The following is a 27,609-nucleotide window of genomic DNA, read 5'->3' on the forward strand; positions in this document are numbered from 1 at the left end:
GTGACTCGTCCAAGGTACCATGGCTTCCCAGGCAGCTCAATAGTAAAGAATCCGCCTGCCAGTGCAGGAGACACAATCTGTCTAGGTGGGAAAGATCCCCTGAAGGACAAAATGGCATCCTGCTCCAGTATTCTTGCCTGAAAAATCCCATGGACCGAGGAGCCTGGTGGGCTGTGACTGAGTATGTGTATGCACGTGTGCATATACACCCACAGGCATGCACGCGCACATACTGTCCAAGGTCCCAAACCTGGGAATGTCTGACTTCCTATGTTCCTCTGTCTGCTTCTCCATTGGGCCTGCAAATCATTTGACCTTACTGATAATGAAAATTTCCTTTTGGCCATAACTCACGACTTGTGGGGAGCTTAGTTCCCCTACCAGGGATTGAACCAAGGCCCTCAGCAATGCAAGAGTCCTTAGCACTGGACCACCAGGGCATTGACAAGTTTTCTTCTTAAGTAGTTTTATGTACAAATGCCATTTTGGTTGAAAGTTAAAATTACAAAAATTAAGGATCTGGAAAAGTCATGGTATGGCAGCACTACAGTGCATTCTTATATTTCCCTTACAGTGCATTCTTATATTTCCCTTTCAAAAATAAAAAATCTTGCTTAGAGAAAACTTGTTTTTAAAAAGTCTTTGGAAGGCTACTTCATGTGCCCTAAAATCCATGTATATATTTTAGTTGTTTTCTATGTTGGTATTTTTCTTTTATATGTGAACAATACTAATATGATCAGTCCTGTTTTCTAGTATTTTATAGGATTAATTAGATTGAGAGTTCGAATCTTGTTACAGAACCCTGCTTGCCAGAAAATGATTGAGCTTGCCTGTTCTGTGTACTGTGTTTGGTTTGCCTCCTGGTTTGTATTGTTGCTGCTGTTGTCTTGTTTAGTTGCTAAGTCATGTCCTGCTCTTGTGATTCGATGGACTGTAGCCTGCCATGTTCCTCCTTGTGTGTTCACCCAGAAAAGTTGTTACTCTTCCTTTATTTCCTACTGGCAGCACCACTGGGCCAAATGCTGACTCATGGTACAAGTCATTGCTAAGAATTATATCCTTAAAACAGTGTTCATTGCATGGGCAAAAGGGTCAAGTACCTGCCTCTGGCTTTTGCCACACTGTCAGAAAAATTGCCTTCCTGGGAATCCTCTGGTGGTCCAGTGATTAGGACTCCACGCTTTCACTGCTGAGTCTGGGTTCAATCCCTGGTTGGGGAATTAGGAACCTGGAAGCAGCCTGGCATGGCTGGGAAAAATATTTTAAAACATAAAACAACCATGCTTTTAAAAATATGTATCTTCTGCACAGCAGCCTTCCTAATTCTAAATCCTCCCCTTTCTGACATCTTTGAATTAACTGACGGAAGAACTGGGGAAACTAATACCGTTTGCTAAGTTGGCTTGTATGGGGTGACCCATAAGTCAGAAATCTTGCAGTAGCTACATAAATGGAGATCTTGTAAGCGAACTAGCTGTCTTATTCCTTCCTGTGATGGTGGAATGAAGAATATGGTAATTCAGAGGAGATCATGGACATAAAAACATTATTAACCTTTAAAGTTAGCCTCACAAAATGAGACTTCATTATTACATGATCCTAAGACGGAGAGCTCAAACACCTCATTATTTGAATATTCCCCATTTTATTAATATTTCCAAGTGGAGACCTCACCCCGCCCATCCATAAGTAACTTTTAGGCTTGTCCTGTCAATGTACTTTGGGCAGCGCCTAGAACAATAAGGCAATCTTTTTGCCAAAGGATGCTGGGTGCAAATCCTAGCTCCACCATTTATTAGTCCTCTAATTTGAAAAATGGGGTCAGTAATAGATCCAGTATCACTGAAGTGCCATGAAATCCACGAAGTTTTTAGCCTTTTGAGAGCGCGATCTGCACCAGAGCCTAAGTAGCTCCAGCCTAAGCCCCGCCTCCTGCCGTCTTCTTGCCGCGCAAGCGCAGCCAGGCTCCCTGGGCTACTCTTCCCCCAGGTTTGCGTGCTGGTCCTCGGCGGGAGATTGGGTCTCGCGTCGTGCGTGTGCGTGCGCGGTACTCGCGAGCTCGCGCACGCCGCACCTCGCTCTACGGGGCTGTGGCGGCCTCTTCCTCCTGCGTCCGGGGCAGATCTGTGAGCGGTGGCTGCGGTGGGAGCTGGAAACCAGCGTCCACTTCGCCGCCAACGCCCTCCCTGCTTTTCTGTCCGTCTCGGGCTCTCAGCGCAGTATAGAGGCGTCGGGCTGGGAAAGGAGCGGCGCCAGCGTGAGGTTTCCAGCCGATGGGCAGCCCCTGGGCACGCTGAGGGGCCGGGCTAGTAGCGGCTGAGGTAAGTAGACGAGCGGGGGTTTGTCAGAAGGGCCGGGGACAGAGTCTGGGCGGCGGGTGCTCATGGAGAAGGCAAGGAGAGGGCCAGAATGAAGGCCTAGCCAGCTGGTGAGAAGAGGTCTCCAACCCGCGCCTGAGAAGGGGCTCTGGCCTAGCCCGGAGCGAGAGGAGGGGCCCCGGTTTGTAGCCTGCTCTTCCCTGGGCTTGAAGCCATTATTGGGGGGAAATTCCTCTTGCGGCGGGGGGAGGGGTCACCCTTTCTTTTCTTCGGGAGGTCAGAATCACTTCTCTCCCCGCCACTTTAAATTAATGCTTGCCGACTTCGAGATGGACATCTAGATGGAGTAGCCTGTGACTTGTGCAGCTTGCAGAACTCCGGGTGCACGACGGCGGGCTATCAATTTTGATTATCGGAGGCTACACAGCCCTTTCTCTAGTGTGGGCGTATATCTCCTGCAAAGTTGTTATTGCTGATACACTAGTAAATACGCTTTCGGGCACAACAGGTAATATATTTCTACACGTCTCTTGTCAAATAAGGATTCCGGCACCGGGGAAACTGCGCAGTGGGGCACAATTAAGGAGGAGAAAGAAGACAAAGAAGGCCGTTATTTATGTTCTGTTCTAGTATCAAAACTTTCCGTGGTGGGGCAGAGTGCATGGCTACTGGCATTTGTTTTAGCCTTTGCTGAAGAGATTTTCTGAGTGAAGTCGCTCACAAATGTACTTTTATTTAGAATTATGAAATCGCGTATGATTCTGTATGGTTGTTACAAGCCAAATGGCATGAAATAAACCTCTCAGAATTATGTGTTTGCTCTTGAGAAGAGAGCGGAACTTGGATTTCTTGAAAGGACGAGTTTCTCCATGTTTAAAAATGAATACGCTCTGAAGTTACTAAAAATAGTTGTAGTTCTTTATGTTGGCAATAATGACTGCTACATTCAGGAGAAGGAAAATGAATTGTTTGTAAAGAATAGCTCACGAAAAGACTTCGGGGGTTAAATGCACAGTAAAACAACTTCAGGGATGGCAAGTTTTAGCATATGCTTTAGGAATTCAGATTTAGGTGGTCCCGTGGCTAAGATTCCATGCTCTCAACTCCACGTGTCCGGTTCGATCCCTGGGCAGGGAATTAGTTCGCGAATGCCACAACTAAGACCTGGAACAGCCAAACAAATATTTGAAAAAAGAGAATTCTTATTTAGTCATTGTTAAAATATATAGAAGCTCTTAGTTGATTCCCTTATAGTCAGTGAACTATTTTAAAAAATTATTTGCTAGTCTTCACAGTCTGGTTCTGTCGTCTTGGATTTCATTCAGTTCAAACTTTCTAGAAATGTAGTAGTTATTCTAACTCTCTTAAGAAATGAGGCCTGCATTGCTTTCAGTGAACTCTCTACTGTAGTATCCGAAGAGTCAAGAAAGAACAGTTATCTGGTGAGCCCTGAGCTGGGACCAGGGAGGCATTGTTAAGTGTACAATTAAAGCTTGAATGTGTACATACTATGTACAAACATATCGATTCAACATGCACCTACCACTGTGTATGTTCATGTGTATGACGATTGTGCACAGAAGGATCTAATGATGCTGACTCCCATCTTAAAAAGTTGACTCCTGAAAGTAGAGAAGGATTGGTTTTAACTCTATTTCTTTTTTTTAGGTAACTGTTTACATGGGTAACAGTCATAGTAAATTTATTTTCCAGCTTGTTAATTATTGAGTAAGGAGAGAATTGTACTGATTTTTTGGTGTTAGCGGGGAAGGAAAATATAGAGCCCTTCTAAACTAGTCTTTAGAAATCTTCTTTTAAGTAAGTATCTTGTTGTCTTTCCTGGGATAAACAACTTTACTTCTGTCTGTTTTGTGACCTGGTTCTTAGAATACTGTTTTGCATGGAGTTGGCCCTCTATTAAAAATGAGCTGTATCAGCAGTAAATTAACGTAATACACACCGGGACTTCCCTGGTGGTCCAGTGGCTGGAACTCAGTGCTCCCAAAGCAGAGGACCTAACTTCATCTCTGGTTGGGGGACTAGATCCCACATGCCGCAGCAACTAAGACTTTACATGCCACAATTACGACCAGGAGCAGCCAGATAAATAAATTAAATATTAAAAAAGCATAATACAAACCAAATGCATACATTCCTGAGAAGATTAACAGAGTTGAAGATGGGTGAATTTTTTTTTTGTCTGTCTACTGTTTAAATGTTGTGTTTTTCTTCAATGTTGGTTGAACAGTGTTGGTGTCTGAATAAAGGATATATGGCAGAATCTTGCTTCTGAAAACCTAAAACATAATGTACGCTGAGACTATACATCCTGATAGTGATAATAGTGATGAATGTTCTAATATGTTAAGAGGAAATGAAGCTAAGGGAAGTAGGTCCAGAGGGAAGGTTTTGGTTAGTGATAGGAACTTAAAAGGCATGAACTATAAAACATTGTAACAGATTGTAGGAAAAAAACTGTTTTCTCCTCTTACTGGCAGTACTTTCTGTGGAAGAGGACTGGTACTTTTCTGGCTGTTTACACTAGAGCTTTTCAGCAGGGTGATTTCTGAATAATAAAATTGAAAAAGAAGTCGCTTTGGGAATTCCCTGGCGGTCCAGTGGTTAAGACTCCGTGCTTTCGCTGTGTGGCCCAAGCCACAAGGCATGACCAGGAAAAAAGAGAAAGGGATCACTTTTTCTCTTACAGTCTGCTCAGAGCTCTAGTGTGTTTCTCTTTGTATTTGCATGTGGTCTCTAGTCCAGTTTTATTGGCAATAAAGTAGTAGTTTGATTCCTATCTAAGTCCTGTGTATATTTCTCAATTAGTTTATAATTTGTAGGGAAGAGGAATGTGGTTGGTCTCTTCACAAATTCCAACGATGGCTTTTCTTCAGTTTGGAAAACAAATCTATTTGATTTAGATGTTGTAGATGTTATCAATAGAAAGGTTTTGTGGATATTTGAAGAGGTAGTAGCTTAAGAGTTGAATAAAAATTTTGACAGGAGTATTTATTTATTTTTGGCTGCGTTGGATCTTTGTTGCTTTTTCTAGTTATGGCCAGAGAGGGGGCTACTCTCTAGCTGCAGTGCCCAGACTTCTTATTGAGCACAGGCTCTAGGGTGTGGGCTCAGTACCTGTGATGCCCATGGCATTGGAATCTTCCTGGGCCAGTGATCAAACCCTTGTCTCCTGCATTGGCAGGCAGATTCTTTATCACTGGACCACTAGAAAAGTCCTCAGCAGAAGTATTTTGAATTGACTTTTGTGTTTTCATTTTAGTATAGCTGAGTGATTCTCATGATGGGTGGTAGATTTTGTCCCCTGCACCCCCTCCCCGGAGAATATTTGGCAATGTCTGGAGAATATTTTGGTTGTTACAAATTGAAAGGGAAAAGAGGAGGGTATAGAAACTGACATCCAGGGAGTGCAGTGGGTAGAGGGCAGGGATGCTGCTAAGCATCTTAAAATGCCCAGGACATACCCCCACCTTCACCCTAGCTGAAGAATTATCTGACTCAAATAATAACTGTGCCTATGAAGAAACCCTGTTGATTCGAAAGTCACATTATCTGAATTTGTATTTGGCTTTACTGTTTCCTAATGTGTGACCCTGGCAAGTTGCTTGAAGTTAAAATAGAGCTAATAGTATGTTCCTCATAAAGCTGAGTTGTAGTGATGATAGAGTTGAGATGTAGTGCCAAACTTATTACCTGGCACATAGAAGATCTCAAAAACTGGTAATTTTCAATTAATAGTATTACATTTGGAACATATCTTGATGAAGTCTTATTTCTTATCTGAAATTAGAATTTGAGCAAATGAAATGATAATTAATAACCTCATTGTCATTATATGCTTGGGGAATGAGTGAGGAATTACTCCTTTTAATATTTGTGTTTAGTTCCAGTCTTGTTTTATGTTCTCAGATCTATAAGGCTCTGCCATAAACAAGTAGCTTCTCATTGTAAATGTTTTTCCTTCGTAGTTAAGATTTTTAAGCTAGCTGGAAAATGGCTCTATATCTGTTGATTTTTAGCAAATATTTAGTAATGTAACTGAATTCAGTTCTTTGACTTGATTCCCATTTCCTTTTAGGTTTATGATTGAAATAAATTTGCAGTGGTTTTGGCTCACATTAATTATATGTTTTTAGCCTCTTGGAGTAACTATTTTCATTACTGGGGTTTTGGTGCAATTTTATTACATTTATGAAAGGTACAGGCAAATATCTAACAACTTGTGGCTGAACCTTTATAGACATTTGTGACTCTTCCTAAATATGAATTAAAACCCATGTCTTTTTTTTTTTTTAACCTCATTGAAATATAATATTGTAGTCTGTATAGATTCTCTTTTTCTGTGTTTCTAAATGATGTGGCTATTTAAAGCTGACTTGTCATTGTGGTGGTCATATTACAGCCTTTAAATAAAAAACAATTCACAGGGATGTTTCACAGACAAAATAGAGTCGTTGGGCTGTTAGTTACAGAGCTCTTATAAGGGGAAAAGATTCATGTCATATTTATGGCCAGGGACAAAGCAGTGTTGAATATTCAGCATTTCGTCTTGATAACCACACTTTAAAAAGTATTTTATTATGATTGTTACACATATTTTTTAGTATAAGCTTCAGTTGTTTCAGTTGTTGGTGCTGCCTCCTGTTTGGATAGAACAGTTTGAAGGGAGTCAGTGCCTACGGCCAACAGATTGTGTTCTTTGGCACATTCTGTCTTTATACAGTGTAACATATACTCAGGATTTTGTATAAATAATAAATTATGATAATGCTGAAGAAGCATCCACCTTTGAAAACTGGCTGGATCTAAAGTATACATGTGGGAAATATAATGAAAGGCCAAAGGAAGACATTCTAAGAATGTTAAAGAAACTAAAGGAAAAAAAGTATCATATTAATAACAGTTCTTATCTTTATTATCTTTTTTCAGACTTAATCTAGAAAAGAAAAACCTACATATAACAGATTTTGCATACACACTTTTCTAATTCCTATGCAGAAAACATTATGACTACTAAATCAGTACTGGTGTTAGTTATCTTGCATGGCATTTATGCCTACCGGTGATTAAATTGAGAAAAAAGAAGTATCTTTGAATCTGCTGATGTGTGTGTGTTTGTTTTATAAGTGGTCTGGAGTTCTGCCTGTCAGCTAATTTTAGAGAGCCTGCATAGTTGTTGGGAGACTGACTGTTTTCCCACTAAATGCTGTCATTCAGATATGTATTTTTATATGTGTATTTACGCATATTTGTCCTTTATTTTTGGTAGAAAATGATGCATCCTGTTGCCAGCAGTAATCCAGCTTTTTGTGGGCCTGGCAAACCTTCCTGCCTCAATGAAGATGCCATGAGAGCTGCTGATCAGTTTGACATATATTCCTCCCAGCAAAACAAATACAGCCACACAGTCAGCCACAAACCAATGGTTTGTCAGAGGCAAGACCCATTAAATGAAACACACTTGCAGACTGCAGGTGGCAGAAGCATAGAGATAAAAGATGAACTAAAGAAAAAGAAAAATCTCAACCGATCTGGTAAGCGTGGCCGGCCTTCAGGAACCACCAAATCAGCAGGATACCGGACCAGCACAGGCAGACCCCTGGGAACCACCAAAGCGGCTGGATTTAAAACAAGTCCAGGCAGGCCTTTGGGTACAACTAAAGCTGCAGGATACAAAGTCAGCCCAGGGAGACCTCCAGGTAGCATTAAAGCTCTATCCCGTCTTGCTGATCTTGGCTATGGCTGTGGGACTGCTGCTTTTCCTTACCCTATGATACATGGTAGAGCTGTTCATGGGGTGGAGGAAACCAGCAGCGAAATCAAGCCACCCAATGAGTGAATGAGGCAGGAAAGGAGGGCCAGGTTTAGAAGGAAGATTGTGGATAATCCCAAAGCTTCTTGGTTTTATTTCGACATACATGATATGGCCTGGGCTTTCCAAATTTGTTTTCCCATTTGATTTTTTTTTTTTTTCCTGCTTTTGCTCAGAAACTGTCATATGCTGACGGATGCACTCAAGGCATAAGCAGTGACTTTGTATTTGTACATAGGTTCAAGTGTAACACCTATCTAAATCGTTTTTGCTTTTCCTTTAGAGTTAATGGTTGTATCTCATTTTATTACTATTTTTTTGTCATTCTAAATGCTTTATGTGCTACATAATTGAAACCATTATACCTATTAGTTTGTGAAGTTAGCTTACAATATAATAAAGATAATATCTAAGGTATTTTTAACTGATGGAACAAAGCAAACTAATGATTCAGGATTACTTGAGGTAGTGGCTGGAGGGTATTTTTTGGTAACATTTATGTTCATGAGACAGGACACAGATATATGCTTTGGCATTTACATAGACTTCATATGTTAAAAATCTTATTTTTAATGTTCTAGGTTTAAACAGTTTCTTATTTATTGATCTACATGGCATTAATTGATTTAACCATTATTCCTTTAAAAGTTCTTTAGCATTTGCCTTTCAGCCATGTTTAGGTTGTGTATTTTTTAATTGCCTAAGAGCATGTATACCAAACACTACAAACAATTCATATTTACAAAAAAATTAAACTTTTTAATAAAAACTGCACATTACATTTTTGGTGAAATATAATGCATTCTGAGAATAGCATATTTAATATAATAGAAAAAGAAATATTCTTAAGGTCTGCATGTTGCTATAGTTAATACATTTTGCCTTTTATATACTTAGTTATAAAGCATTATGCTTAAAACACTGTTTAATAATGTTCATTTATTAAAAAATATTTTTTAATTGTTTCTGATAAATTGTCCCATTGCATTAGCACTTACTGTGGTTTCAGGTCTATATCTACCAAAGGACAAAGATTGAATGGTAGACTGTAAAACAAGGTACAAACAAGATGCAGTTTTCTGACTGTCAGAACCCAAATATTAAGAAATAGGAATCCGTCTATGCATGAAACATGTAAGAAATATGTTGATTAGTTTAATTAAAAATCTCATCGTAGCTCTAATGAGACCACTTCATCCAAAATAAATTTTTTCCAACAGATTTTGCTTTAGAAGCAAGATAGGAAAGAAAAAAAACATTGGGCAAACATGTATAGAAGGGACAGAGGGATATCTCTAGTCCCTCTTTTTGAAAGCAGTCTTCGTTAATATACATTTTTATTTATTCTGAGTTTGATCTAAATAAAATAGATTATTATAAACTTTGGATTTGAAAAAAAAAATTCCACTGAATTTTAAAGTTACTGTGTATGTATTTGTGAGCTTAAATGCCTTTGAAATTATAATGTAGGTTTGCAGGACCCCCAGATTTTTAATCTTTGAAAATTAAAATTTTCAAAGGGTGCATATTATGTTGCTTGGGTTTGCTCTCAGTTAATGCAAACTCTGGTTGCAAATGGATGTCATGTTTCATAACTTTTTTATCAGGAAAAAAGCAGCAAGCCTTCAGGTGTTCCAGTGATGCCTGACACAAAGAGCTGGACTTTATGCTGTTCTTTACAGTAAGAGGTTGCATTTTATGTGGGGACTGTGTGCGCACTGGCTTCTAAGACAGTGACCTCAACAATTTTAGCTTTGCACAAACCATAGAGAGCAATGTTGGATGACTGCATAATTAGTTGTAACATTCTGGCAGCTAAATTGCTATAACAGTTTCTTCTTGCAGAAGCTTAAAATACAAAACTTTTAATATAAATCTACTTAGAACAGTATAATTTCTGACACACACAGATGCTTACATCTCCATTCATGTGTTCATCCATCCACTTTTTTTTTTTTATCCATCCACTTTTATCATGTATTTGTCATTCAGTTGTTTCTGAAGATGATGTTTAGCAGTTGGCTGCTTAGAAGTCCTCGTTTGAATTCCTGAAAGCAGTTGTTTAATTTCATGTTCTCCCACAGAATTATATATATCATAGTCAAGGGTTTGGTTGTGATTGTGTTTCATAGTGTGCCCATTTGATGTTTCCCTTTCAGTTTTGTTTTCTTTTCTGATTTTGTTAAACATGCCCTTTCTCGCTGCATTTTCCTATACTTGTTCCCCTCCCGTTTCTCCATCCTCCAGCACATCTACTCAGTGGTGCTGTGCTGTGTGTCAGAAGATAAAGCAGATGTATTATTGTATGATGAATCTTATATACAAGTTAATGAAATGGAGAGATCAACTAAAGGAAGTTATGTCCATAACAGTGTTTTATTAATATCAGGAGCTATGTTCCAGGAAAAAAAGTGATTGGATAACCCCATTTAGAAAGCTGAATTTTCTGTTTTATGAGAAGTTACCTGGAGTATTAGATCTGTATGCTGAGGAGCATCTTCTTATTCTATTTCCTTTTCTCCTTGTGAACAGTTTATTGGTGCCATGTTGAAGAGAAAGACATCTAAGTGATAACATGAATAAAGTCTTAACATAGAAAATATTTTTACTTCTCTACAAAGACTATGTTGTGAATCTTTTGACACTGTCTCTTGTCATGATAAACACTGAAATAGCATGTTAAACAATTCCTTATACTTTAATATAATCATTTGGGGAAAACTGGCTTTTCCCCCCCACTGTATACTTGTTCCTTGAAAGGTAAATTGCTAATTTTATATTGTGTAATTCTGTTCTTCACAAAATAGGTTTCACTATTCTATATTTAAACTGTTGGTCAGAAAATGATCTGCTATTCAAGTAAGTTTGCTTTACTTTTTTCTTTAAAAAATATTTTAACATGCCTTATTTATTCTTATATCAACATATTAGGAGCTAATACAGATGAAATTTTCAGTTTTTGACAGATATAACTTTGCATAACTAATCTTTAGTGTGGGATGATTTTGATACTATCTTTGGAGTTTTGCACTGGATATTAAAAAAAATTAGCACATTGTATTGGAAAAAAATAGGTATCTGGTTAATTTTAAATATTTGGAGATGTTTTAAAAATCAGTGTTTCAGTTATACTAAAAACTTCTTTATATTTTTTATTTACTTTTAAAAGAAGCATCTGTTAAGGTAGTAAAGGTAATATTAATTCCAAACTGATGTTTGTGTGAATTTACATGTATTTTTTTCATGAAATAAGTAACTTTTTTTTAAATTAAGGAGCAAAAGGAATCATCTGGGTCCATTTATTAGGTTAAAGGTGACTCATACAATGTAGGAAAAGCCAATATATGAGCTAAATGAAAAAAAAAAAACAACCAACTTTTATATTCTAAGAAGCTTTAAAAGAACAATTCAGGGGATGTTGACAATAACTGCTACTCTGTCAGTCATGGTCTATATATGCAGTAGAATTTTATGATCCCTATATAGTAAAACATAAGAATTCACAACAGTTGTTTGAAACATTTTTTCCCTTTGACATAATATGTTTTGATGCTATTATGGTTTTCTCTTTATTATATCTTAACTATATGCTGTTAAACTCTAGGATGTATCTAAATCTTTCCTTTGCTTTTTCCCCTTACTCCCCCCAAGTAGATAAATCTGTTCTCTCACATATAATGTATTTAATTTTGGAAAATTTAATGCTACAGTAAATCAAGTATGTGATTTATAGTAATCAGACCACTTTGATTCTTTTAGTTTCACAGTTTCATTTTTCCACAGATAATTATGGAGAAAATAATTACCAATTAACTGATATAAGCACGCTGTCCTCTGCTGTAAAAAGTCTGAATAGATACTGTGTATGTTTTTATGTCCATGAACTTGAGCTACTCGTGTGCAATTATGTGTATGGGAATGGAGTAGTGTTCATGATTTGTATCTACATCATCATATGGATGTATATTTATTAATAAAGTCATTACTTCAAAACCAACTGTGTTTACTACTCTATTTCTTAGCAGAGTATTTTCCAAATAGGGTAATTATAAATGGTAAAACTGGGAACTTCCCAGGCAGTCCAGAGGTTAAGACTCTGTGCTTCCACTGTGAGCAGGAGTGGGTTAGTTTAAGTGGGTGTGGGTTCGATCCCTGGTTAAGGAACTAAGATCTCACATGCTGTGCAGCGCAGCTGAAAAAGTAAAAATAAAAAAATAAGTAAATGCTAAAACCTCTTTTATGATTGGTAATTTTGTATTTTCGTTGGGTTGTGATTCCTAAAATCTGCCTTTCTGTATTTTTTTTTTTTTTTCAAAATAGTGATTATTTATATAATTGTAATTTAAACTTCTAACCTATAAATGAATCTCCTTTTCTTCTAATTATCAAGATACTTCAGACTAATGGTTCTAATAAAGGCTTAATTTTTTTCTCTCTTGTCTGCACCATGTAGTGTGTCGGATCTTAGTTCCCCGACCAGGGATCGAACCTATGCCCCCACTCAGAGTCTTAACTACTGGGCTGCCAAGAAGTCCCTAAAGGCTTAAATTTAAATGTGATTGATCCTTTTAATTTAAAAAAGTTTAGATATTAAACATGGCTAATTTTTTAGTGTTAACCTTAGGGATAGCAGCATGTGCATATTTTATAACTGTCAAATATTGGAGATATAAAAAGAAAAATACTTCAATCCTAATTATTGGAATATATAATTACCTTTTCCGCTTTCTCCAAATCATACAGATCATCTCGAACAGAGGTTGGCAAACCAAGACCCACTGCCTGTTTTTGGACTAGCCATGCCCATTTGTTTACAAGTTGTCTCTGGCTGCTTTTGACTACAGTAGCAGAGTTGAATTGCTGTGACATAAGTCCTGCAAAGTCCAGATTATTTACTGATTATTTCCCTCTGTTAATGAAAAAGTTTTCTCACCTCCTTATCTAAGAACGATAAATTGGAGTAGGAAACAACAGATACAATTTGAAGCCGAATTTCAAAACCCAAGCAAGTGATGGCTTTTTTTTTTTTTCTGGCCACACTGAGTGGCCTGTGGAACTTGGCTGACCAGTCAAACCTGCACCCCCTACAGTAAAAGCACAGAATCAACCCCTGGCCCCAGGGAAGTCCAGTGATGGCTTTTTAAAAAAAATTCTTCAAATTACATTTAGAAGTGATTTTATGTATACTTTGCTCAAGTTGTTGAAGTCCTTTTACTTGTAATGTGAAGGCGATGGCACCCCACTCCAGTACTCTTGCCTGGAAAATCCCATGGATGGAGGAGCCTGGTAGGCTGCAGTCCATGGGGTCGCTCAGAGTCGGACACGACTGAGCAACTTGCCTTTCACTTTTCACTTTCATGCGTTGGAGAAAAAAATGGCAACCCACTCCAGTGTTCTTGCCTGGAGAATCCCAGGGACAGGGGAGCCTGGTGGGCTGCCGTCTAGGGGTCACGCAGAGTCGGACACGACTGAAGTGACTTAGTATAGTATACTGTTCCTCATCTAGGAAAATGTTCCTACACCATCATAGTGTGGATCATTTACTGTGGTCCAAAGGGTCACTTATTTACTGTTCACCAACAATTATAGTTCCACCACTTTTTATATAGCTCTTTGTATAGTTTTATAATAAAAAATTCATTTGTCCATTGTGTTTGTATTTGCCAAAATTCTCATTCCCTGGCAAGTTGTCAGCAAATCAGTATCCTATTCAGTTGAAAAAGTCATCTAATTGAAAATTTGTAGGTTGAAGAGAAGACAGTCTGCATTCACTACCTAGACCTAGAGTTTTTGCCATGAATATTAGTAATATCCTTGTGGTTTTTATTCCAACAGTTGCCAGAGTGAGAATCATGAACAACCCTTAAAAAATATAAAGTGATTGACATTTGATAGTTTTATAACAGAATCTGAGATACTGGTACAAATATTTGCAGTGTTACAGTTGTCGCTAGGCATGTGAGACTGAAAGGGGAGCTGTTGGCACCGTGCATTTCCCTTTTTCAAGCACCCAGATTTCATTGTTCTGGGTTGATAAGGATTTCATCATCAGAATATCATTTGTGTTTTAAGATATGCATCACAGATATGTTGTGAAGTAAAAGGTACTTTTAATACCTGATTTCTCTAAGATTATCAGAGTGGCAGAAGTGAAGTGACTTAAATTCTTTGGTAAGCTGTTAGCAAATGTAGGTACACTGTAGTGTGGCTTATTTGATGATAGCATGGGAAGAGGTTACACACTTAAACTTGAAGCTGTTTTGAAGTCAGTGCCAAGTAAAAATTTTTGCTAAAAAACAAAATACAAAAGCCTACTACAGTGAAAGAATAGTGGGTACGGTAATAATGGCTTTTTTGTACATGCTTTGGAGAAGGCAATGGCAACCCACTCCAGTACTTTTGCCTGGAAAATCCCATGGATGGAGGAGCCTGGTAGGCTTCAGTCCATGGGGTCGCTGAGTCGGACATGACTGAGCGACTTCACTTTCACTTTTCACTTTCATTCTTTGGAGAGGGAAATGGCAACCCACTCCAATGTTCTTGCCTGGAGAATCCCAGGGATGGGGGAGCCTGGTGGGCTGCCGTCTATGGGGTTGCACAGAGTCGGACATGACTGACGTAACTTAGCAGCAGCAGCAGTACATGCTTGCCATAAAAAATACTTTACATGATTTATTTCATTAAACCATTGCAGTTCTACCGAAGGTGCTCATGAGTTGGAATATCCCTTTACTGGTAAGAAAGCTTGAATCTCAGAGAGGTTAAGTAATTGACCCAGAGTCACGACACCCAGTAAGTGATAAGAGTCAGCATCTGAACCTGTGTAGAACTGGAGCTCTTAAAATTCTGCTCACCACTGGGTAAGTTTAAAGCTGGTGTTCTGGTTTTAGTAGTAGGTGTTTTTGTGCTGGCCCTGAAATAGATAAATGTGCCTGGAATTCTAATACATTCATCTTATTGCCTTGCCAGTAGCTAAAATTCTTTTCTGAGAACCTACGGACTCTTAAAGCAGCTTCTTTACAAGGAGAGTGACAGGGCCTTTTTGTTGTTGATTTTTAAGTTTTCTCTGTCGTTTTTCTCATGACTCTTTTAAAATCTTTATAAAGTTTTTAAATCTTCAAAAATCTTTTTAAGATCTTCATTCTTTCAGGCATTTATTTTCATAGGAGTGTGGTGTGTTTTTATAAGAATTTGCCCATTTTGTCTTTGACCTCTTGGTGTTGGTTTGTGACCTCTGAAGCTGGATTGTGGTCTGTTGTCTGTCATTTGCCCCATTATCCTTGGCCTAACTTTTTTTGGAATAAGTTACAAGTACAATGTCAGTCACCCTAGTTGCTACCCTAGCTGCACATTACCTACGGACACCATAGACACAGAAGTTCCTTTTCAAAAAAAAAAAAAAAGTTCTTTTTCCTTGTCTTTTGTTTTGTTTTTGCTTGTTGATTGTATTAATTTGTCTCAAATAAATGTCAGTTCTTTCTCATTAAAGAAGATATTTTTAACTAGTTTCAAAATTTTCTATTTTCTGTATATGACCCTGGGTTCATTGTAAATTTTTTATATTGGAATTTTTAATCTTTATTAGGTCTATGTCATTTTGCTGAAAATCTGAAGTCTCCCATTTCATCTGCCTCTCTGTATTCTGTGTATTAGGCCTTAGGGTAGTGAAAGTAGTAACAAGGAGACTCCAAAATGCAATGGCTCTGATAAAGCATATTTCTCACCACTTAAGTGTCCTGTGCTGTCCTCCATCCAGTCTTTCAAAGATCTGGATTCACATTTTGCCATTTTCAAAACATGGCTTCTGAGATAACTCAGTTGTTTTCATTTTAGCCCTTGAAGGAATGGCCTTTGGAAATCTAAGCCATAAATTGTATAACTTCTTATGTTCTTTTGACTGTAGGTTGATCACAGGAATACATATAGCCTTAAGAGGCATTGGGGAAATGTAGTCTGTACTTGAGAAGCCAGGTCTAGTTATGCAAGAAGAGAATGGATTTTAGTGCAACATCCCTATAGGTGAGTAAAGGTTGTGGGTTGAGGTTGGAGTAGAATTAAGAAGCGAAAATCCTACAGATAACAGGAAACCAAATTGAGGGTTGTGAAGCTAGTTTAAATCATTATTAGCTGTCATTAAAAACTGTTAATTTACTGAAGATCAGCATGCCGTCATTGAGTCAAACACTCTTCTGAGTACACTAGACTTGCTTTGTGTCTAATGAAAGATTTGGACAAGTAGAAAATTATAAAATATGAATAGTACTTCTGAGACAAATGAAGGGGGCTATGAGAATACTCAAAATGATGTTTAAGCTGAGAGCTGAAAGATGAGTACAGATTGGTGTGAGAGGAGGAGAGTATTAGAGACAGGAAAAACAACATATGCACACATACGTAAGCCTGGAAAGCATTATATTTAAACGATTTATTGTGTATGGTGAGTGGGAGTGGTGAACAAGGGCTGAGAGGAGATGAAATGGACCAGATCATAGAAGAGCCCGACAATCAGAGTTTCTTTTTAAGACAATGGTGAGCCGTTAGAAAGTTTTAAATAAAGAAATGACACTCGTAGTTTAGATTGGCTTGGAGGATGAGGAATCAGGCAGGCACAGTGGTAAAATCTCATTTGGGTGAGATACTCTGATTAAGATCAGGCAATGGGAAAGAGAAGTGGGCAGGTGATGACCTAGAACAGGCAGTTAATAAAACTTGGTATCAGTAATGAGGGAAAGAGAGGAGTTGAAGATAATAAGTGGTGACATAGGATTAAGTAGGCTATGGAGTGTGAGAGTGTGTGCATACACATGCACACATAGGAGACGTGGTTAGGTAGAGTATTGTTGTATAGTCACCAAGTTGTATCCGAGTCTTTTGTGACCTCATGGACTGTAGCCTGCCAGGCTTCTCTGTCCATGGGATTTCCCAGGCAAGAATACTGGAGTGGGTTGCCATTTCCTTCTCTGGGGGATCTTCCTGACCCAGGGATTGGACCCGCATCTGTTTCATTGGCAGGTGGATTCTTTACCACTGAGCCACCAGGACAGTAGTTAGACTATATCCAAGTCAAGTACATACGACAAATTAAGATGGCCTCTGCCCATATCGAGCTGTTATATAGCTCAAGATCTATCTCTCTGTAGATGATAGGAAATACTGTTTTTATTGTTGGTGGAAGGTGTGGGGCCCAAAGGAACTGCTCTTTTTTTTAATTAAAGGATAGTTGATATATTAGTTCCAGGTATACAACATAATGATTTGATATTTGTATATATTATGAAATGGTCATTATACTAAGTCTAGCTAACATTTATCACCGTACATAGCTGCAGAATTCTTTTTTTTCTTGTGATGAGAACTTTTAAGATCTAGCAGCTTTCAAATATGCAATTGTTGTCTAGTCACTGTGTTGTGTCCCACTCTGCCCACCTGGCTCCTCTGTCTGGGATTTTCCAGACAAGGATACTGGAGTGGGTTGCCATTTCCTTCTGCAGGGGATCTTCCTGACCCAGGGATTGAACCTGTGTCTCCTGCGTTGGCAGGCAGATTCTTTACCACTGAGCCGCCAGTACAGTAATAGCTATAGTCGCCATGTTGCACATTGCATCTCCATGGATTACTTATTTTATAACCTGAAGTTTGTACCTTTTGACTCCACTTATCTATTTAGCGGACACCCTACCCCCCACCAATCTGTGGCATACCAATCTATTCTCTGTAAGCTTGGTTTTGGTTTTATAGATTCCATTTAAAGCTGAGATCATACAGTATTTGTCTTTGTCTGTCTGATGTATTTCACTTAGCATAATACCCCAAGGATCCATCCATGTTGTTGCAGATGGAAAGATATTCTTTTTTTATGATTGAATAATATTTCTGTATATAGATAAACATATAGATAGCTATTTCAGTATATTGTGTTTTATCTGTTCTATTGATGAACTCTTAGCTTGTTTCCATATCTTGGCCATTGTAAATAATGCTGCAAAGAACATGGGAGTGCTAGTGTTTTCATTTTCTTGGATAAATACCCAGCGTGGATTTGTGAGATCACATGGTAGTTTCTATTTTTAATTTTTTTGAGGAACCTCTGCACTATTTTCCATAGTGGCTGCGCCAGTTTACATTCCCGCTGACAGTACCCAAGGGTTCCCTTTTCTCCACATCCTCTCCAATGCTTGTTATTTCTTGTCCTTTTGATAATAGCCATTTTAACAGGTGTGAGGACCACTTTTGAACATAAAGAATTTATTATATTTTAGGTTAAAATAAGCCATTTTAATTAGTCCTTTCCGCAGCTTTCAACTGGCCTAATAAATTCAACAACCTTAGTAACTTGAGCATCTCCCGTATAATGTATTAAGAGCAGCTCACATGCTGAACAGACCACAAGTCCCTTTCCTCTAGGAACCCATACTAGAAAACATGCTTTAATATGTAGAACATAAACCATGTAATGTGATTTTTTTGTTCTGAATTGATATTTTAACATGCTTTATCTCTCAAATTAGCTACTTGATTTTAGCACAGAGCCAGTGAAACTCCCCATCTGCTTAGTCCTAAGCTCTTTAGGCTTGTTTTTAGAGGAATTTCGACAGAAAAACTGGTTATTGTGCTTATTCTCTATAAGCTCAGAAGTATCAGATAATCCTGTAATAAGCCATAGTGGAAAAAAATATGAAAAAGTATGTATGTATAACTAAATCACTGTTGTACACCAGCAATCAGCACAACATTGCTAATCAACTATACTTCAATAGAAAGTAACTTAATAAAAAGAAGTATCAGATAAGAGGTCATTCATAAGTTGTGATGACTCTGGCTTTTAAATCATGTTCAGGGCTACTTACATGGCTGTTGTGCTCCCTGTGTCACATAAAGAAACGAATAATAACTACAAAGTGTTATGCATCTTCAGTATGCCAGGTGCAGAATGGCTGATAACTGAAACTGATGATTTTTTTTTTTTGGAGTAGCTGTGGACCTATAACAAAAACAGTACATACACAAGAAGAGTTTGTAAAAATTCTGTTTATTTATTTTTTAAAATTTGTTGGGACTTCCCTGGTGGTTCAGTGGTTAAGAATCCAGCTTCCAATGAAGAGAGTGCGGGCTTGATTCTTGGTTGGAGAAGTAAGATCCCATATGCCATAGGGCAGCTAAGCGTACCCGCCGCAACTACTGAGCCCGAGAACCACACCTGGCAAGCCTACGCACCACGGTTAGAGAGAAGCCCTCGCTGCAATGAAGTATCCTGTGTGCCACAACTAAGACCTGATGCAGCCATAAATACCTAATAAAAAAATTTTTTTTAATTACAAACTTAGACAAAACTTAGTAAAAATAAGAGTATAATCACTGTCCATGTGGCTGTCAACAAGCTTTAGTAATTAAAAATTCAAGACCTATTTTTTAAAAAAATCTGTATCCCTACCACTCTCTTTCCCTCTGAATTATATTGAAGCAAGTTCTCCAAATCATGTCTTCCTAAAATATTTCAATACATTTATCTAAAACTGATATAAAACACATACACATGATAGCATTATTACACTTTAATAATTCCTAGATATCACCAAATATCCAGACAGTGTTAAAATTGTACTAATTTGGGAATTTTCTGTTGGTTCAGTGGGTGGGACTCTGCTTCCACTGCCTAGGGCCCAGGTTCAGTTTCTGGCTGGGGAACTAAGATCCAGCAAGCTGCATAGCACAGCCAAAAAAAAATGTTTGTCCTAATTTCCCAATAATTACTTTAAAAATTATTTAATTGCTGTCTCTTTATCGAAGTATAATTTACATATCAAAACATTTCACCCATTTTAAGTATACAGTTCACCCATTTTAAGTACACTTACAGAGAAAGAATGATTTTGATGCTATCTTTGAAGTTTTGCACTGGATTTTTTTTAACTTTTTATCTTATATTGGAGTCTAGGCAATTAACAATACTGTTATAGTTTCAGGTGGACAGCAAAGAGACTCAGCTGTACATATACATGTATCCATTCTCCCCCAAACTCCTCTCCCATCCAGGCTGCCACATGACATTGAGCAGAGTTCCCTGTGCTATACAGAAGACCTTGTTGGTTACCCATTTAAAATATAGCTGTGTGTACATGTCAATCTAAAACTCCCTAACTATCCCTTCCCCTGATCCTTCCCCTACTGGCAACCATAAGTTCATTATCTAAGTCTATGAATCTGTTTCTATTCTGTAAAGAAATTAATTTGTACAGTTTTTTTTAGATTCTGCATATAAGGGATGTCATATGATATTTTTCCATCTTTCTCTGACTGACTTTACTCAGTATGACAATCTCTAGGTCCATCCATGTTGCTGCAAATGGCATTATTTTGTCCTTTTTAATGGCTGCGTAATATTCCATTGTATATAAGTACCACATCTTCATCCATTCCTCTGTCCATGGACATGTAGGTTGCTTCCATGTCTTGGGTGTTGTAAACAGTGCTTCAGTGTACATTGGGATGCACGTATCCTTTCAGACCATGTTTTACTCTGGATATATGCCCAGGAGTGGGATTGCAGGGTTATACATTAGCTCTATTTTTAGTTTTTAAAGGAATTTCCATACTGTTCCCCATGGTGGCTATACCAATGTACATTCCCATCAATAATGTAGGAGGGTTCCCTTTTCTCCACACCCTCTCCAGCATTTATTATTTGTAGATTTTTTTGATGAGGGCTATTCTAACCTGTGTGACGCAGTACCTCATAGTTTTGATTTGCATTTCTCTAATATAATTAGTAATGTTGAGCATCTTTTCATGTGCTTCTTGGCTATCTGTCTTCTTTGGAGAAATGTCTCTTTAGATCTTCCACCCAGTTTTTAATTGGGTTGTTTGTTTTTTGATATTGAACTGCATGAGATGTTTGTATATTTTGGAGATTAAACCCTTTTTGGTCACTTTGTTTGCAGATATTTTCTCCCATTCTGTGGGTTGTCTTTCTATTTTGTTTATGATTTCCTTTGCTGTGCAAAACCTTTTCAGTTTAATTAGGTCTCATTTGTTTATTTTTGGTTTTATTTTCATTAGGAGGTGGAGCAAGATATTGTTGTGGTTTATATCAAAGAGTGTTCTGCTTTTGTTTGTAATAACTTTGTTTTTAATTTAACTTATTGTAATTTAAATTTTTTGGCTGTGCCATGCAGCATGTGGGATCTTCGTTCCCTCACCAGGAATGAAACATGTGCCTCCTGCAGTGGAAGCCCAGAGTCCTAACCACTGGACCTCCAGGCAAGTCCTGGAATAACTTTAAATGGAGTAAAATCTGTGAAATATTGAATCATTATGTTGTACGCCTGAAACTAAGATAATGTAAATCAACTACATTTCAATTAAAAACAAAAGCAGTCTATGGTCATACCACCCTGAACGTGCCTGATCTCATCTGATCTCGGAAGCTAAGTAGGGTCAGGCCTGGTTAGTACTTGGATGGGAGACCGCATGGGAATAACAGATGCTGTAGACTAATTTAAAAAAAAAAAAAAAAAAAAAGGCAAAGAAAGAAACTATACTTATTTGCAGATGTGAACTCTTTAAAGGAATCTATTCAAAGTTCCTAAAAGTTCCTTTATTCCATTTTAGCAACAGAGGGTGAGCATGCACTCTTCGTGGTCACTTGCTGAGGATACTGGAGACTTCTGAGCCCTGCATTCTCAGTATTGGTTGGCTGCTTTGACCTAAATGAGCCTCACTGTAGAGACAGCAGGACCTAACCTGGTTGATATCATAGTAAGAAAACCTAGCTCATGAAGTGATAGGGAAACTAGTCAGTCATGATTCCTCTACTTCCAAATAGAAACAGAATCATTGATGTAATTTGGATCCATTAAAAGTTTAAAAAGCCTTTTTTTTTTATCAGTATGAATTCATGGATTCTAACGTGTACCATACATCTCCTTTTATTGAACTTACTCATTTTTATGCTCAAATTGTTCCATCTTTGACTGGTAGGAGCTAGTTTGACTCCTCGATCATTTTGGCATAACCCTAGTATTCTTCATCTATTTTCTTGCATTTTGATGTGACAAGATGCCCCAGACTCACAAAAAAAGATCTTTTGACTTAGCAAGGCAATTTAGGGAAGGGTGTGTTGTACCTTGAGTTTTAGGATATATGGGTTTTAAAAAAATTTTCTTCATTTTCCAGAATTGCTATTTTACAAAATATTTAAACTGAAAGAATCCTTACAATGATACTATTAGTTAATTTTTTTTTTTTTATAAACAAAGGATATTTAAAGAAAGCTAGGTGGAATGAGCAAGGAAAACAAAACAGGACACTAGCTTAAAGTGCAACATCTGGCTTGAGGTCTGTTCCCAGCAAATTTTAGGTATCCCTTTGAGGAGACTTCAGAAGTGTGAATGAAAATATGGCTAAGCATATTACTCTTGTTTTCAAATTATGATCCTCCGAACACAGATGTCTTACCATACAATTGCCAGTTTCCTGTTCTCCTAAAGTGAAAGTAAAGTCACTCAGTTGTGTCCTACCAGGCTCCTCTGTCCATGGGATTTTCCAGGCAGTAGTACTGAAGTGGATTGCCATTTCCTTCTCCAGGGGATCTTCCTGACCCAGGGATCAAACCCAGGTCTCCCGCACTGTAGACAGATGCTTTACTGTCTGAGCCACCAGGGAAGTTCTCCTAAAGCATCCTCTAAATGTTTTTCTCTCTCCCCTTCACCTCTACAGAAGCTGAAGTTGAATGGTTCTATGAAGACCTACAAGACCTTTTAGAACTAACACCCCAAAAAGATGTCCTTTTCATTATAGGGGACTGGAATGCAAAAGTAGGAAGTCAAGAAACACCTGGAGTAACAGGCAAATTTGGCCTTGGAATACAGAATGAAGCAGGAAAAGACTGAGTTTTGCCAAGAAAATGCACTGGTCATAACAAACACCCTCTTCCAACAACACAAGAGAAGACTCTATACATGGACATCACCAGATGGTCAACACTGAAATCAGATTGATTATATTCTTTGCAGCCAAAGATGGAGAAGCTCTATACAGTCAGCAAAAACAAGACCAGGAGCTGACTGTGGCTCAGACCATGAACTCCTTATTGCCAAATTCAGACTTAAATGGAAGAAAGTAGGGAAAACCACTAGACCATTCAGATATGACCTAAATCAAATCCCTTATGATTATACAGTGGAAGTGAGAAATAGATTTAAGGGCCTAGATCTGATAGATAGAGTGCCTGATGAACTATGGAATGAGGTTCGTGACATTGTACAGGAGACAGGGATCAAGACCATTCCCACAGAAAAGAAATGCAAAAAAGCAAAATGGCTGTGTGGGGAGGCCTTACAAATAGCTGTGAAAAGAAGAGAAGCGAAAAGCAAAGGAGAAAAGCAAAGATATAAACATCTGAATGCAGAGTTCCAAAGAATAGCAAGAAGAGATAAGAAAGCCTTCCTCAGCGATCAGTGCAAAGAAATAGAGGAAAGCAACAGAATGGGAAAGACTAGGGATCTCTTCAAGAAAATCAGAGATACCAAAGGAACATTTCATGCAAAGGTGAGCTTGATAAAGGACAGAAATGGTATGGACCTAACAGAAGCAGAAGATATTAAGAAGAGATGGCAAGAATACACAGAAGAACTGTACAAAAAAGATCTTCATGACCCAGATAATCACGATGGTGTGATTACTCACCCTGAGCCAGACATCCTGGAATGTGAAGTCAAGTGGGCCTTAGAAAGCATCACTACGAACAAAGCTAGTGGAGGTGATGGAATTCCAGTTGAGCTATTCCAAATCCTGAAAGATGATGCTGTGAAAGTGCTGCACTCAATATGCCAGCAAATTTGGAAAACTCAGCAGTGGCCACAGGACTGGAAAAGGTCAGCTTTCATTCCAATCCCAAAGAAAGGCAATGCCAAAGAATGCTCAAACTACCACACAATTGCACTCATCTCACACGCTAGTAAAGTAATGCTCAAAATTTTCCCAAGCCAGGCTTCAGCAATATGTGAACCGTGAACTTCCTGATATTGAAGCTGGTTTTAGAAAAGGCAGAGGAAACAGAGATCAAATTGCCAACATCCACTGGATCATGGAAAAAGCAAGAGAGTTCCAGAAAAACATCTATTTCTGCTTTATTGACTATGCCAAAGCCTTTGACTGTGTGGATCACAATAAACTGTGGAAAATTCTGAAAGAGATGGGAATACCAGACCACCTGATCTGCCTCTTGAGAAATTTGTATGCAGGTCAGGAAGCAACAGTTAGAACTGGACATGGAACAACAGACTGATTCCAAATAGGAAAAGGAGTTCGTCAAGGCTGTATATTGTCACCCTGTTTATTTAACTTATATGCAGAGTACATCATGAGAAACGCTGGACTGGAAGAAACACAAGCTGGAATCAAGATTGCCGGGAGAAATATCAATAACCTCAGATATGCAGATGACACCACCCTTATGGCAGAAAGTGAAGAGGAACTCAAAAGCTTGATGAAAGTGAAAGTGGAGAGTGAAAAAGTTGGCTTAAAGCTCAACATTCAGAAAACGAAGATCATGGCATCCGGTCCCACCACTTCATGGGAAATAGATGGGGAAACAGTGGAAACAGTGTCAGACTTTATTGTTCTGGGCTCCAAAATCACTACAGATGGTGACTGCAGCCATGAAATTAAAAGACGCTTACTCCTTGGAAGGAAAGTTATGACCAACCTAGATAGCATATTCAAAAGCAGAGACATTACTTTGCCAACAAAGGTCCGTCTAGTCAAGGCTATGGTTTTTCCAGTGGTCACGTATGGATGTGAGAGTTGGACTGTGAAGAAGGCTGAGCGCTGAAGAATGGATGCTTTTGAACTGTGGTGTTGGAGAAGACTCTTGAGAGTCCCTTGGACTGCAAGGAGATCCAACCAGTCCATTCTGAAGGAGATTAGCCCTGGGCTTTCTTTGGAAGGAGTGATGCTAAAGCTGAAACTCCAGTACTTTGGCCACCTCATGCGAAGAATTGACTCATTGGAAAAGACTGTGATGCTGGGAAGGATTGGGGGCAGGAGGGGAAGGGGACGACAGAGGATGAGATGGCTGGATGGCATCACTGACTCGATAGACGTGAGTCTGAGTGAACTCTGGGCGTTGGTGATGGACAGGGAGGCCTGGCATGCTGCAATTAATGGGGTCGCAAAGAGTCGGACACAACTGAGCGACTGATCTGATGTGATCTGATCTTCACCTCTGCCACAGCACCCCACATCAGCTTCTTAGAAGTATTTGGATACAGATTTGTTCTCATGACATTTGACAAAGTCATATTTTTTGTTGCAATTTGCTTATATGAAGCTAGATATTGTTCATCTAGCCTTTGTGAAAAGTTTGAACCTTGATTTGGAATAGATATACTGACTACTGGTAAAGTTTTGTTCCAAGGCCCTCACTGCCTATTTCAGTAACTTATTTATTTCATCTTCCTAGTTTGATATTTTGGAGAAGGCAGTGGCACCCCACTCCAGTACTCTTGCCTGGAGAATCCCATGGGTGGAGGAGCTGGTGGGCTGCAGTCCATGGGGTCGCTCAGAGTCGGACACGACTGAGCGACCTCACTTTCACTTTTCCCTTTCATGCATTGGAGAAGGAAATGGCAACCCACTCCAGTGTTCTTGCCTGGAGAATCCCAGGAACGGGGGAGCCTGGTAGGCTGCCGTCTATGGGGTCGCACAGAGTTGGACAGGACTGAAGCGACGCAGCAGCAGCAGCAGTTTGATATTTGTAATATGTTACTTTTCTCGTCCTTTCTATGTTTGTAGTAAAACACGTTGGATTTAGAGATAGACCTGGATTTGAGCCCCTGAACAGCCAGTCATTAGTTTATGACCTTGAATTTGAACCCCAAATTAAACTGTCGGCATGCCGGTTACACAAATGCATTATTCTCATTTAATTCTCACTACAAACCCATTTCTGGGGCTTGCTTATTCTTTCTAAGCCCCAGAAATGGGTTTGTAGTGAGAATTAGAATAATGGATTTGTGTAATTGTCATACTGACAGTTTAATTTGGGGTTCAAATTCAAGCTCCGTCATTTACTGTGGGAACTTAGGCTACTTACTTACTCTTTTATTTTCATTAAAAAAATGTATATCATGTCTATGTCAGGGATATTGCTAGAATAATATGGGATATGTGACCAAACTGTAATATTTAACCCACCACCTGACACATTTTAGTATGAGAATTTTAACTTTTGTTAGACATTCTGAAAGGCCTTTTAACGTGAAAGTATCTTAATAAAATGAGAGAAGATGCTGGATATTTTAATTTGTAAAACATGCCCATTGACTTGGGCATTTTATTATTTGAATCAGCAGAACATCAGGCAATATCCTAAGATAGTCCTTTGACTTTCATGTTTTCTGAAGGTTATCTGGAGTGGTGAATGGATCAGAGAAAGAAAGAGAACTTCCACTGATATCCAGTTGTTTTTTGTTGTTTGTTTGTTTTGCCACACAGCTTCAGGGATCTTATTTTTCCTACCACGGATCAAACCTGAAACCTCAGCCGTGAGAGCGTGGAGTCCTAACCACTGGACCACCAGGGAATTCCCTGCACAGTGATTCTTGCTTGGAAGACTTGGCTGTAAGGATACTTCCAAAACTTGAATGATTTTACCTTCCTTCTTAAGAATTGCATGTACTGTTTTTTTGTTTGTTTGCTTTTTAAAAGATTGAAATATAGTAATTGATGTACAGTACTACATAAGGTTCAAGTGTACAACATAGTAATTCACAATTTTTAAAGGTTATACTTCATTTATAGTTGTTATAAAATATTGGCTATCTTCCCTGTTTTGTACAGTAGGTCCCATAGCTTGTTTATTTTATACTAGTTTGTACCTCTTAAGGTCCTACCCCTGTTGTGCCCTTCTTTCCTCCCCTCCCCATTGATAACCACCAGTTTTTGCTATTTGTGGCTCTCTTTCCGTTTTGTTATATTCACTAGTTTATTTTTTAGATTCCACAAATAAGTGACAGCATATTATATTTGTTTTTCTTTGTCTGAAATATTTAACTTAGTATAATACCCTTCAAATCTATCTATCTTGTTGCGAATGGCAGAATTTCATTTTTTTTATGGCTTTTTTTTTTTTAGTATTCCATTGTATACATATACACTGCATCTTCTTTATCCATTTGTCTATTGATGGACACTTAGGTTGCATCTTTATCTTGGCAACTATAAATAATACTTCTAGGAACTTTGAGGGGTATGTATCTTTTCAAATTAGTGTTTTTGTTTTTTTCAGATATATATCCAGGAGTGGAATTGCAGTGTCATATGGTAGTTCTGTTTCTAGTTTTTTGAGAAACTTCCATACTGTTTTCCACAGTGGCTGCTCCAGTTTACATTCCCATCAATAGTGTATGAGTATTCTCTCTTCTCCACATCATTGCCAACATTTGTGGTCTTTTTGAT

At 38.4% G+C, this 27,609-nt stretch overlaps 1 protein-coding gene and 1 pseudogene across 3 annotated transcripts; both read left to right on the plus strand.

Moving 5' to 3' along the window:
- The first annotated feature begins 1,979 nt into the window (after positions 1-1,979).
- Positions 1,980-26,767, plus strand: C7H5orf24 (chromosome 7 C5orf24 homolog). Of its 3 annotated transcripts, none has more exons than XM_070374366.1 (3): positions 1,980-2,324; positions 7,609-8,038; positions 26,647-26,767. In XM_070374366.1, exons 2-3 carry the CDS (start codon positions 7,612-7,614, stop codon positions 26,748-26,750), a joined length of 531 nt encoding a protein of 176 aa, XP_070230467.1. In that variant the 5' UTR covers positions 1,980-2,324; positions 7,609-7,611; the 3' UTR covers positions 26,751-26,767. The 3 variants fall into 3 exon arrangements, with proteins under 3 accessions (XP_070230467.1, XP_005890465.1, XP_005890464.1); XM_005890403.3 differs by lacking the exon at positions 26,647-26,767 and adding an exon at positions 9,759-12,148 and having other exon boundaries at positions 1,989-2,324; XM_005890402.3 differs by lacking the exon at positions 26,647-26,767 and having other exon boundaries at positions 1,995-2,324; positions 7,609-12,148.
- Positions 21,525-21,643, plus strand: LOC138988727 (5S ribosomal RNA; annotated as a pseudogene).
- Positions 26,768-27,609: the final 842 nt, after the last annotated feature.

This window comes from Bos mutus, chromosome 7 (assembly GCF_027580195.1).
Source record: "Bos mutus isolate GX-2022 chromosome 7, NWIPB_WYAK_1.1, whole genome shotgun sequence".
NCBI classification, from domain to species: Eukaryota; Metazoa; Chordata; class Mammalia; order Artiodactyla; family Bovidae; genus Bos; species Bos mutus.

Coding starts and splice junctions, on each gene's coding strand:
- C7H5orf24 (XM_005890402.3), top strand. CDS start 7,612: ATGATGCATCCTGTTGCCAGCAGTAATCCAGCTTTTTGTGGGCCTGGC.